Genomic DNA, 13542 nt, shown 5'->3' on the forward strand with positions numbered 1-13542 from the left:
AAGACTGTGCAGTGATGTTACACTGTAAGACTGTGCAGTGATGTTACACTGTAAGACTGTGCAGTGATGTTACACTGTAAGACTGTGCAGTGATGTTACACTGTAAGACTGTGCAGTGATGTTACACTGTAAGACTGTGCAGTGATGTTACACTGTAAGACTGTGCAGTGATGTTACACTGTAAGACTGTGCAGTGATGTTACACTGTAAGACTGTGCAGTGATGTTACACTGTAAGACTGTGCAGTGATGTTACACTGTAAGACTGTGCAGTGATGTTACACTGTAAGACTGTGCAGTGATGTTACACTGTAAGACTGTGCAGTGATGTTACACTGTAAGACTGTGCAGTGATGTTACACTGTAAGACTGTGCAGTGATGTTACACTGTAAGACTGTGCAGTGATGTTACACTGTAAGACTGTGCAGTGATGTTACACTGTAAGACTGTGCAGTGATGTTACACTGTAAGACTGTGCAGTGATGTTACACTGTAAGACTGTGCAGTGATGTTACACTGTAAGACTGTGCAGTGATGTTACACTGTAAGACTGTGCAGTGATGTTACACTGTAAGACTGTGCAGTGATGTTACACTGTAAGACTGTGCAGTGATGTTACACTGTAAGACTGTGCAGTGATGTTACACTGTAAGACTGTGCAGTGATGTTACACTGTAAGACTGTGCAGTGATGTTACACTGTAAGACTGTGCAGTGATGTTACACTGTAAGACTGTGCAGTGATGTTACACTGTAAGACTGTGCAGTGATGTTACACTGTAAGACTGTGCAGTGATGTTACACTGTAAGACTGTGCAGTGATGTTACACTGTAAGACTGTGCAGTGATGTTACACTGTAAGACTGTGCAGTGATGTTACACTGTAAGACTGTGCAGTGATGTTACACTGTAAGACTGTGCAGTGATGTTACACTGTAAGACTGTGCAGTGATGTTACACTGTAAGACTGTGCAGTGATGTTACACTGTAAGACTGTGCAGTGATGTTACACTGTAAGACTGTGCAGTGATGTTACACTGTAAGACTGTGCAGTGATGTTACACTGTAAGACTGTGCAGTGATGTTACACTGTAAGACTGTGCAGTGATGTTACACTGTAAGACTGTGCAGTGATGTTACACTGTAAGACTGTGCAGTGATGTTACACTGTAAGACTGTGCAGTGATGTTACACTGTAAGACTGTGCAGTGATGTTACACTGTAAGACTGTGCAGTGATGTTACACTGTAAGACTGTACAGTGATGTTACACTGTAAGACTGTGCAGTGATGTTATACTGTAAGACTGTGAATTAATGTTACACTGTAAGACTGTGCAGTGATGTTACACTGTATGACTGAGCAGTGATGTTATACTGTATGACTGTGATGTTATACTGTACGCCTGTACAGTGATGTTACACTGTAACACTGTGCAGTGACGTTACACTGTAAGACTGTGCAGTGATGGTACACTGTAAGACTGTGCAGTGATGTTACAATGTAACACTGTGCAGTGATGTTACACTGCAAGACTGTGCAGTGATGTTATACTGTAACACTGTTCAGTGATGTTACACTGTATGACTGTGCAGCGATGTTATACTGTATGACTGTGCAGTGATGTTACACTGTGAGACTGTGCAGTGATGTTACACTGTATGACCGTGCAGTGATGTTACACTGTAAGACTGGGCAGTGATGTTACACTGTATGACTGTGCAGCGATGTTATACTGTATGACTGTGCAGTGATGTTACACTGTGAGACTGTGCAGTGATGTTACACTGTAAAACTGTGCAGTGATGTTACACTGTAACACTGCGCAGTGATGTTACACTGTAAGACTGTGCACTGATGTTATACTGTAAGACTGTGAATTAATGTTACACTGTAAGAATGTGCAGTGATGTTACACTGTATGACTGGCAGTGATATTATACTGTAAGACTGTGTAGTGATGTTACACTGTAAGACTGTACAGTGATGTTATACTGTAAGACTGTGCAGTGATGTTAAACTGTAAGACTGTGCAGTGATGTTACACCGTAAGACTGTGCAGTGATGTTACACTGTGTTACTGTACAGTGATGTTACACTGTAAGACTGTGCGGTGATGTTATACTGTAAGACTGTGTTGTGACGTTACACTGTAAGACTGTACAGTGATGTTATACTGTAAGACTGTGCTGTGATGTTACACTGTAAGACTGTACAGTGATGTTACACTGTATGACTGTGCAGTGATGCTATACTATATGTCTGTGCAGTGATGTTACACTGTATGACTGGCAGTGATATTATACTGTAAGACTGTGTAGTGATGTTACACTGTAAGACTGTACAGTGATGTTACACTGTATGACTGTGCAGCGATGTTATACTGTATGACTGTGCAGTGATGTTACCCTGTATGCCAGTCGAACCTTTGCCCTTGATGTTATACTGTAAGACTGTGAATTAATGTTACACTGTAAGACTGCGCAGTGATGTTACACTGTAACACTGTGTAGTGATGTTACACTGTAAGACTGTGCAATGATGTTACACTGTAAGACTGTGCAGTAATGTTATACTGTAAGACTGTGTTGTGACGTTACACTGTAAGACTGTACAGTGATGTTATACTGTAAGACTGTGCAGGGATGTTTCACTGTAAGACTGTGCAGTGATGTTACGCTGTAAGACTGTACAGTGATGTTACACTGTAAGACTGTGAAGTGATGTTATACTGTAAGACTGTGAATTAATGTTACACTGTAAGAATGTGCAGTGATGTTACACTGTATGACTGTCCAGTGATGTTACACTGTAAGACTGTGCGGTGATGTTACACTGTATGACTGTGCAGTAATGTTATACTATATGTCTGTGCAGTGATGTTACACTGTATGACCGTGCAGTGATGTTACACTGTAAGACTGTGCAGTGATGTTATACTGTATGACTGTGCAGTGATGTTACACTGTATGCCAGTCGAACCTTTGCCCTTTGTCTGTGACATCCAAATTCACCACTAGTGTTGACTAATGTTGGCTGCAATGATAAGTTAACCCTCATTACACAGAGGGCAAAAAAGGTGAAAATTAAACTGCAGCAAACATTTCCCAGTGTACAGTACTTGCTGTGTCCCACGGTCACATTGTTTGGGGCAACTAATCTGAGACCCTACAGATCCACAGTTTTTCTTTGTGTCCTACACTTTTGGACATAGAGAAACCAGAATTGATCTGCTGCTCCTTATTACGACACTTGGTAATTCTCTCTTTGTCGTTTTATGTCTCTGCTCTGGTTTCCACTTGGTACCTCTCTCTTCATCATTTTATCTCTCTGCTCTGGCTTCCACTTGGTACCTCTCTCTTCATTATTTTATCTCTCTGCTCTGGTTTTCACTTGGTCCATCTCTCTTTGTCGTTTTATGTCTCTGCTCTTATTTCGAGTGGCGTCTCCTGGGCCGCACTTCCGGTTAGCCTGTCACATGCTGTCAGTTAAGAATATGACCAGGTAGGGGATTATCAATTAATTCTGATTATAAATATGCTCCCTGATAAATGTCCATATGTAGCCTGAGGTATCTTTAGCAGGTTTGTGGACAACATCCCAACATATTACTGCTTTATAAACTGCCAAAAATGATGTATTTTCTGAAATTCAGCACTTGTCAAGTAAACATCTTATGTGAAATCAATGATCCATTATTATCCATAACAACTTCTTTTCAATTGCAAACAAAATCTTCAGGCTAAAGTGTCTTTTAACTGTCAGGACCATTTTTCATTATCCAACATTCGTTTTTCAATTTGTTTTCTTTGCATAAATAGCCTAAGGATGAGACAATTATCATGTAAGAATTCTGACTTCTGAGATATTCCCCTTTTATTGATAAACTGGGCTGTAGACAGGGAGCTTGTATTGGAGATATATCTTCCAACAAAATAACAATGGATCAGATTGGTTAAAAAATAACAATGGATCAGATTGTTTTTTTTAACCAATCTGATCCATTGTTATTTTTTAATCATTGTTATTTATTAATCACACCAGATGGATTGATAATCAACTTCATTCATGATTCCCTTAAATAGTATCAACTTTATTCATGAATCCCTTAAATATTATCAACTTCATTCATGATTCCCTTAAATAGTATAACTCCCTTCATGTAATTTTAGCAGAGATACCTATGTGTTTCCTCTTATTTTTCGGAATATTTTTATATACATGTATAACATTATTGTAGGAGATTGTGGATATGGTGATATAGGCCATCAGTTGTGCAGCTATAAGTCCAGTTTGTAGGGAGGAAATATTTGTAAAAAATACATGTATATATATATATACAATGATGCCAACCGCTATCAGACAACGTACTGCTGTGTAGCTGTCTGCCAAACAGCAGTCTAGCTGTGTAAACAGTTAACATCATCAGCTAAACAGTCGTTCTACCTTCCCACCTTCAAACTCGGGCACAAGGTTTGTTCAGGTGTGTTGCATAATTTTATGTGCATCTTTGTTGTACCGGTGACAGCGTTCTTTTTGAGGCTATTTCTGTGTATCTTCTTACACAGGAAGGCTAGCGAAGTATTTATGTCACATCGAGGAAGATTGAATGCATGTGTACCGAGATGTTTCTGGGAGTCACATCTCAACCCCAATCTGTAGCCTTTAAATGATTAGCCTTGATCTAGCTCCCCCAACCTCCAACACCCTCCCACCTTTAAATGGAGCAAGCTTTGTTAACTCTTTCACCACTGTAGACTATAATGGACCAATCCAGATCAATGTATGGTAGAGTCTTCTAAAGTTACCTAGGGGTGAAAGGGTTAACATAGAAACTACAAGTTTTCCATTTTTTTTAATTTTTAATTTTATTTTAGGTCTTGCCCTACTTAGGTTCACAGAGCTTGTATCAAGATAAGAATCCAAAAATACCTATCCATCTTCAGATTCTGAGGAAAGTGTTAATATCTTTGTAAATAAATTATGCTGAAATACTTGATGAGTGCACTGACAGGCCTTGTGTGATTTCCCTTAGAAATGTGTTACCTGCAATACCTTCTTTACATGCCTCTGTCTCTCAGGGGATGCATTAACTTACATGAATATGTCATTTGTAATGTTTTTTCCTGGTTTTATTTTAGTTTTGTATTACTTCCTTTTGGCGATAGCGATTAGATCCTGTATTTTTAAACATTGAGATATGACTCAGGTTTAAATTTTCTAGAAAATTGGAGCTAATACATTCACTGTAAGAATTTAAATAGCTCGAAATTGAACATTTGAATGACTCAGAATATAATTCCTCCACATGAGGGTGTGCTTTGTATATGTATACACATTATTGAGAAGTTTTAAATCTGTTTAAAAATACCTGCTTTTGTAAACATTTGTTGAGGGTTGTAATACTGGAGCAGCGCACAGTTTTCACTCGTTTTTGTTCGAGGGTGCGTAGAATTTTGCTTTACATGCAATTTCTTGGATGGTTGTTACACAATCATGGTGTATGCTACTCTTCAACCATAACTTTTTGTCCATGCTGATAAATTAAACCCTACGAGCATATAATTTTATGCCAGAATGTAAGTATTCATGTCCTGACTCTGATAAGATCACATTAGATATGTACATGTTGTGACGCAGCTTATGTCTTCTAGCTGGGTACCGGATAGTTTACGTTTCTGTGGTATATATATTATATACCTAAACCTTTGACATTTATGTGACTCAGAGCACTGACATCACTACAGAAGTTCTCTAGGGATACCATGATAAACCACCAACAACCAAAGACGACCAAAGTTTGCTTTTTCAAGGTCAAATTGAGATGGGGTGACAAGTTTTTAATGCAAAATAGTTTTGTAGTATTTCATTGGGGTTTTATTGTTGAGATTTTTCCTTTCAACAATAATTGTATGTTAAGTTACATCATGCAGTTAAATAGCTTTATAGATGTAATGACATGATGCGTTAAACAGACAAACTAAGACATCATACACTATCTAAGCTTCTGAGAGATCCTGATCAAATGATTAGCAAGCTTCTAATTGATTTGATTAAAGATTTCAAATGTGTAAGCTCGAACATTTCATGTTCAATACAGCAGAATCGTCTTTACATTCAAAATATTTCAAAATATATGCAGCTGATCTTGAAGTTGATCCAGACAAGTTGACTGCCAGTGACAAATCTAGATAGCTCATGATCAGTAATGAGGTGCTTATTCAAGAGTTGAAAGGTTTTGGAAGGAATTCCGGTTTAGCCTGATACGTTCCACCAGCATCAAGTTACAAATTGCACTGCCACATTTTAGTACCATGTAATGCTTGGCAAGGTGATGCTGAATTATATGGTTTCAAGTGTTTTGGTCGAAGCTTGAGAATAAACTATAAGACAGTACATAAAAAATAGAATTTTATGTCCTGAACCCTTTGCATATTTTCTGCTAAAAGTGGAGAATGTGACCTTTGACCTTGCACAGCCATCGATACTGATAATATACCTTTATGCCAAAGTCAGCATATGTCTACATGCTGGCATATAGTGATTGACCTTTGACCGATGTATTTGGATATAAACACCAGGAGATAATGTGTTGACTATATGTTAACCTGTATGATGTTTTTAAGGATATAGTCACGTGGTGCATTTGATGGCGCACTTGACTTGTCTTTCACCAAGATGGCTGGGGTTTGATTCCCCAATCAGACGTGGAAAGGTATGGAGTCACCTGCCCGACCACATGGGTTTTCTCCGGGTACTCCGGTTTCCTCTCTCACTAAAAACCCCAGCACACTAACATCCAGACCAACATGAATGATTAATTTAAGGTGAAATAACTGGTTTCAGAATTGTTGTAAAACAAATAAAGTTTATATTTATAAGAACTTTCTCTACCCGATAGTATGTTCAGCATTACAGTACTTCACTAGTGGGTGGGGTTGGCACAATTCTCCAGGGTGACACAGAAATGGAGCTCACTTTCAGCTGGGGATGAATATATAATACAGATAATGCACATCATCAGTTACCAAATTCAAATAGTCAATTACACCATTCTAATAACCAATTATACCGTTTGAGTGGAGTTTATATGGCTTTAACAAGCCTAGCTACCTATCAACCCACACCTTGTTAAAGAATTACTTAACCACATGGGTAAAGCTATAGTGTTATGGTGTAAAAACGTTTTAAACATTACACTGAAGTTACTTCACAAAATACAGCTGAAGTCAGGCTTCACATTCACAGAACAATTTGCCTGTGTAATTTGAATGTCTGCATAAAAAGGCTCAGAATAATTCTTCGGTTTTAAACTGCCTTTAACCTGCCTTTAACCCTTTCAACACTATAGACCATAATGGACTCATCCAGATCAATGCATGGTAGAGTCTACTAAAGTTACATAGAGGTGAAAGGGTTATAACTTAACTTCCATATTTAAAAAAAAAAAAAAATCTTTCGACAGATTCGTAAAGTTAACATTCTACCTTACTGAAATTTCAACTGGATGAAATTTGATAAAAAAAAAATGGAGGGATGGAGTGGAAATTCAGATGAAATGAGTTGGAGGTCGGGAGGAGGGGGGGGGGTCCAAATATGAAAAATATTAACAAAATCATGATATAAAAAATGAATAAATAATTTTCCTGAAGGCCTAATGGAAACATTTGATATGTCAGCCTGGATGTAGAGACAGATCACTTATCTCGTCAGAAGCATATAGCTATCATACGCTTGGTGACAGTATCTCAGCAAGCCTTTAGATATATTTTTAGAATGGACTTTTTTTGTCTTTGAGAAAGCAGATTGTCTTGACTGTCATATTGAACATTCTCTATCCCTTTGCTAGTCATATCTATTGTAATGAAAACTAAATTGTACATTTCTCTGCTGCAAATGATTTTTGTCAATAACTATTTAATGGTATACTGGTCTGGTTGGGTATGTACAAATTTCAAATTACAAAGCAAAATGTCAGAGTTGAGGATTTCAAAGACTGCAATATTATATATTTCCTGTGTTTCAGCAAGGTGTATGACCAGGGGAGGAAGTGATCTGTAGCCATAGCAACCACAGAACGACAAAATGGCCAAGATTGGTTTTATACGAGTGAAACTCCTAGAGGTGGAGAAGGGTGCCTTGATGGATTCGAATGCCGGCGACCTGTTTGACCCCTATGTGGCGATCAACGTGAAAGAGTCCGTTAACACACCAGGTCGGTACCTGTTTTTATTGTTCTTCGTTTACAGGTGACATTTGACCTTTAGAAACCTTGCTGTATACTTATATCTGTGGTATTTCAGTGTACCAATATGTGACTGAGAGGAAGGTTTCCCTAGAAGGACACCTGTCTATCTCAGTGCTATATGCCGACATATACATTTGTGTCACTGGGTGGACTCAAGGATGTACATCTATAGGTAACTAATGCTGCTAAACTAAATTATATATGACGATACCACACTGGCAAACTGGTACCTAACTGACTGCAAAGTGGAAAGAAAATTAAATTATCCAACAATAAACCGGTTGAAAAAGGGCAAAGAATTAAAAGCTTTCCTCATCAAACATAAATCACACGTGTTCAACCTTATGGAATTAAATTATAACACATAAGATAGCAAAAATGATAATGACAAATGACTAAGTCAGCAGTTACAATGTACATGTTCATTTTATTGCATGTGTGGGTGTAGACATGATTAAATAAATTCTGTTTTCATAAAACAAAAAAACATGATCATATAAACATTGCTTAATGACACTTAATATGTTTCAAATATAAAGATAAGTTGATATTTAATCATACAAGCATTTTCATGAGTTTCCTGGCAGGGTTTAGGGTCACTTGGTTTATCAGAGGTAGACTAAGTGTTGTGGTTTAACATCTCCATTGTATATATACTCCATGCTTTGGCCGTAGATTGGACACCATCAGTGATAGATTAGTGTATCATTTGCTCTTATGTGATTGGTTCAGTCCTTCTGTGGGTGTTTTGGAAACAAATGAGACAGAAAAAGTCGGGGGAAATTACTGGTGACTAATTCAGACTAAACCATCTAAAATATTCATTTGATTGACAATTAGGTGACAGTATTGTGACTGGCTATAGGCTGTCTGGTTGTTGTTGATCTGTAGACAGACTGGATACATTTAGTGCATCCAACGCGGCTGTATCAACACTTGATGGGGAGAATAATTACATATTCCAAATAATTTGTCTGTATATTCATTTTGTTTTTGTTAATAGCAATATGTCATACATGTACATGAGACTAAATGTTGTAAAATACACAATGTCAAAATAAATTAACGTTTGTGCTACTGCCTAGTGATTCCACTATATACTGTGAAATCCGATATTTTCGTGGTACCCAAATTTTGTGGTTTCCCCACAGAACACCATTGATTCCGTGGGTACATGAATTCATGGATTATGAGTACCCACTCATACAGATAATAACTTTATGTCAAACTTGTAATTCCTTTGTGGACCTATGAATTCATGGATGAAGGTCACCCACAAACTCAACGAAATTTAAAAAAAAATAAAAAAAAAAATAGTGATTTTAAGGTTACTATAAAATGTCATTGGCGGTGTTTGACTTTAACCTTATCATGACATCATCACTTCGACATGGTTACTCTAGATACCACTGACCAGATATTATGATATTGTATACAGTATGTATACTTGATTTGAACTTAATGTTGATTTTCATTAATTCCCAGCATCAGCAACATCGTGATTGTGATGTCACAATTCTAATGACATCATTATCATTTCCTGATCCAATTCGGGATTTAGTATGTCTATATAGTGATGTAAATGTGTCAATTGTGTATGCTAAAAAAGAAACATTGAATGTTTACTGTTTAAATTTTGAGTTGTCAAGTCGACTTTACAGTGATTTATGTTCGTGTTAAGGTCGAGGAACACAACTTGTACAGAAGAAGAGAACGATTTATCCAGAGTGGAATACGTGCTTCGATGCCCATCTGTACGAGGGGCGAGTCATAAACATGATCGTCATGGAAAGACCCAATCGGCTGCTTGCTGAGGTCACCCTCTCCTCACAGGCTCTAGCAGAGAAATGCAATGACGGCAACATAGCTACAGTCTGGGTAAACACAGTTATTCTGAACTTTTTTTCTTGAAAGGTTTTCAAAGATGTTCACTTGTAATTCCTAAGCTTTTGTCTTGTTTCTTGTTTGACAATACCATGATTTCAGTCCTTTGCTGTAATGTGTCCAGAAGGTTCTAGTGAAGTCCTGTTTGTTTGATGATGAGTTTTACGTCAACTTGTCCGAATTACCCCTTCTGACAGCTTATCTAAAACTTAAATGTGATGTTTGCCATGGGGAGTACTCTCAGGAGAACCATCATCTTTCATATTTACCAACGCTTCTGAAGAGTTCAAAAAGTTCAGTAGAAAATGTCATTTCCAGTATCTGAGCTAGGCAATAGATAAAAGTTCATTTGCAATATGGTCAATCATTCGACAAAAAATATCCTTTTAAGTCATACATTGTTGGTAATCATCTGTCATAAATTATAATGTTATATTTGTAAATTCCTAAAAGTAAATATTACATTTGAAATAATAGTCATTCATGTGCATTTTTGCTCTTTACAAATTCTTTTAGTAGCTTGCATGGATATTTGAATCAAGTAAGAACAATTTGATTTCAAGCAGATTTATGTTATGATTATTAATTTTTAGTCAAAAACAGTTCAAATCATAGGTACATGGCTCTTTGAAACAGAAAGATTTAAATCAAGTTCTTTATTAAATCTTGTGTTAATTGTGAAACACCTCACTAGCTATAAGATATATGAATGGACATTAAACTTGTTTGTGTGGGATGAATATTTTTCACCTTCACTAGAACAGCCACGCTAACACATCATTTAATGACATTGGTAAATGCTAGCATTACTTCACTTATTGAGATAATACATTTTTTTTTTTTTTTTTTATAAAATAACTTTCCTTTGAGACCATTTGAAGATTTCTGGTCGGTGCATTGATAGATAGGTTTCTGTTAACAATAAAGCACGATTAATTGTTTCTGGGTAAGCCCAATATCTTTAGCACTCTATTGTCAGCTCGTATTAATTACAGCTCCTAACGGTTACTAGGCACTGACCGATTGACCGTTGTCTGCACATGATGGACAACAGCCTTGACCCTTCCTTATATAACTGTGAGATTTCAGAGTAAATAGAACGAATGACACTCCCATCAGAATAAAATGTGACGAGTTTACCCGGTTATACTTCAAATTGCTCATTAAATTACAACTTGTTTTTCTGAAGATTACTGTAATGCTTTCTCAATCAGCTTATTATCTTGAACATCCTTTCTTAGTCATGGATCTAAGTTGATTTTGACATATGATTCTATCTTTTTTGTGTGTGAATCTGATATAATTCTAATTTAGCCACTTTCATTTCAGTTAAGTTTTTTTTATAGAGAACGATCCAGATTGCTGCACTATTTATTTGATTTAGGGGAAAAAAGGAGTAATTCATGTATTCCCGAAAACATTCTGGATAACGGGACAACCAAATTAGTGATGTCTGGCCGTGGATTGTCATGATCTAGTACTAGCCTAGTCTAGACAAACAAACCCCTTATCTGGAGGCCAGAATATACTCTTAGATTCATATTGTTTTCTGATAGAAGATTTTTTTCTGGAGGCATCAACTGTTTTCATTAAATTATGACTTATTCCTGATTAGTTTGCTAAAAAGCAGTTGAAATCTCAAATTTAGGCAGCATGTAACTTATTATTACAAAAATATATTATTTGAAAAAAATATTATTGTATAAAGAACTCTTTGACCCATCAGACTATTTCTAACCACGTTGCTTATGGATGTCCCTCCCTGGTGTCGCAGTAAAATATCACAGTTAGTGGCACCTTTAGCTGTCGCAGTCAAATATCACAGTTAGTGGCGCTTTTAGCTGTCGCAGTCAAATATCACAGTTAGTGGCGCCTTTAGCTGTCGCAGTCAAATATTTTAGTGGCGAAATAAAGCCTTTAGCTGTCGCAGTCAAATATCACAGTTATATAGTGGCACCTTTAGCAATTCTGTGAGATAGACAGCTGGGTGGGCGCAGACATGTTCTCGTGATATTAACACCCAGAAATCTGTCAAATTATAAAAGTTTGATTCATCAAATCAGGGCTTAACTAGAACAAAGGATCGACTATCCCATTGTGTGCCAGACGTCGTGTGTTATCTTCACATGATCATGGTCTTCATACAGACAGCATTATCTTGAAAATTATGTACCACAAGTCTGATAGTTTCAATATCTGATGGGTTTAGCTGCAGTTATGTGACAAAAATTGAAACCAATTTATTATAACACAATTCCAATATTCTTGAAAATGAAAAAAAATAGAAAAAAATTGTAACAGTTCACCAAGAACAGGTTATAAAGTCTCCTATTTCACTGAACTGTGTGATTGTGTCTCAAATATTATCACACTCACAAAAGTTGCTCTCTATCTCTGAACACAATGCTAGAGATGAAATTACACTTCTGAAAATCCCGAGCGATCAAAGCTTTTCTCTGCTTGGTCGAAAAATAATTGTTGTGATATCAGCAATACAGCACTAGGAAGAATCAAGTGTTAATTAAAATAAAAATTCCTAGAAATATAAGGCAAATGATATCTTCTGCTCTGATCTAACCAAATGTCAAAGTGTTTAGCTGTCTGCGATACAACCGGCTAGAGAACCTAGTATCCTATGCTTGGTATCACACGGCTAATCCAATGAACTAAACTAAAGTTGATTTAGAGATCCACAGTTATAATTCTGGTATTGATTCCAAGTCGCCTGGCTAACTCCGCTCTGGATTGCCTACTATAAAAGGGAGCGCCAATCGTGGTGTATCATATAAAGCTCCGTACTTCCATCGTTATTTAGTTAATTTCATTGTTGGGTGCTCTATGTCAGATAATAAAAACACTACCGAAATTGGCTGGTAGAGAAAATTCGTGTACAGACGTTGTTATCCTAATTCAATTAGTTGTGAAGGCGTTAGGGGCAATAGAACAATAAGAAATTACTTCCAGGTATTGGACAGATATACATCAATGAAATATAACTTGATATTCATAATTTCATCACGATACACTTCAACTCACTGTAAAGATTATTGTCCTCATAGTTTTGGCCTAAAATACATGCCGAATAAACTTGCATCCAAAAACAGCTCACCTTAGATTTTAGACAATTTACAGTGCAGTGATCATAACCATTATGTAATACATTGCAATCAAATGCAATCAAACTTAAAATATACATCTACATGATACATTGCTCCATCAACAGCTGTTGTTTATTTCAGAGCAGTGATATTAATACATTTGTAACATCATGTCTGTATGATTTGGTCTAATGAGGATTTTTTTTTTTACAGCTGGAGTTAAAGCCGTCGGGTCGTCTACAAATACAAGTGAGATACTTCTCCGAAAACGAAGGTAGGTATAAAACAGTGCTGCTACCTTACGAGTTCTGGTA

At 36.8% G+C, this 13542-nt stretch overlaps 1 protein-coding gene across 1 annotated transcript in view; it reads left to right on the forward strand.

The window, feature by feature from the left end:
* Positions 1-13542, forward strand: part of LOC110443337 (protein kinase C delta type-like) — an 86022-nt gene that overhangs the window by 50924 nt on the left and 21556 nt on the right. The window contains exons 4-6 of the mRNA XM_021487510.1: positions 8025-8213; positions 9928-10124; positions 13442-13502. Coding sequence (XP_021343185.1) covers positions 8084-8213; positions 9928-10124; positions 13442-13502 — 388 coding nt within the window. The 5' untranslated portion in view covers positions 8025-8083. The remainder of the gene's footprint in view (positions 1-8024; positions 8214-9927; positions 10125-13441; positions 13503-13542) is intronic.

The sequence above is a fragment of the Mizuhopecten yessoensis genome, unplaced genomic scaffold (genome assembly GCF_002113885.1).
Source record: "Mizuhopecten yessoensis strain PY_sf001 unplaced genomic scaffold, ASM211388v2 scaffold716341, whole genome shotgun sequence".
Lineage (NCBI taxonomy): Eukaryota > Metazoa > Mollusca > Bivalvia > Pectinida > Pectinidae > Mizuhopecten > Mizuhopecten yessoensis.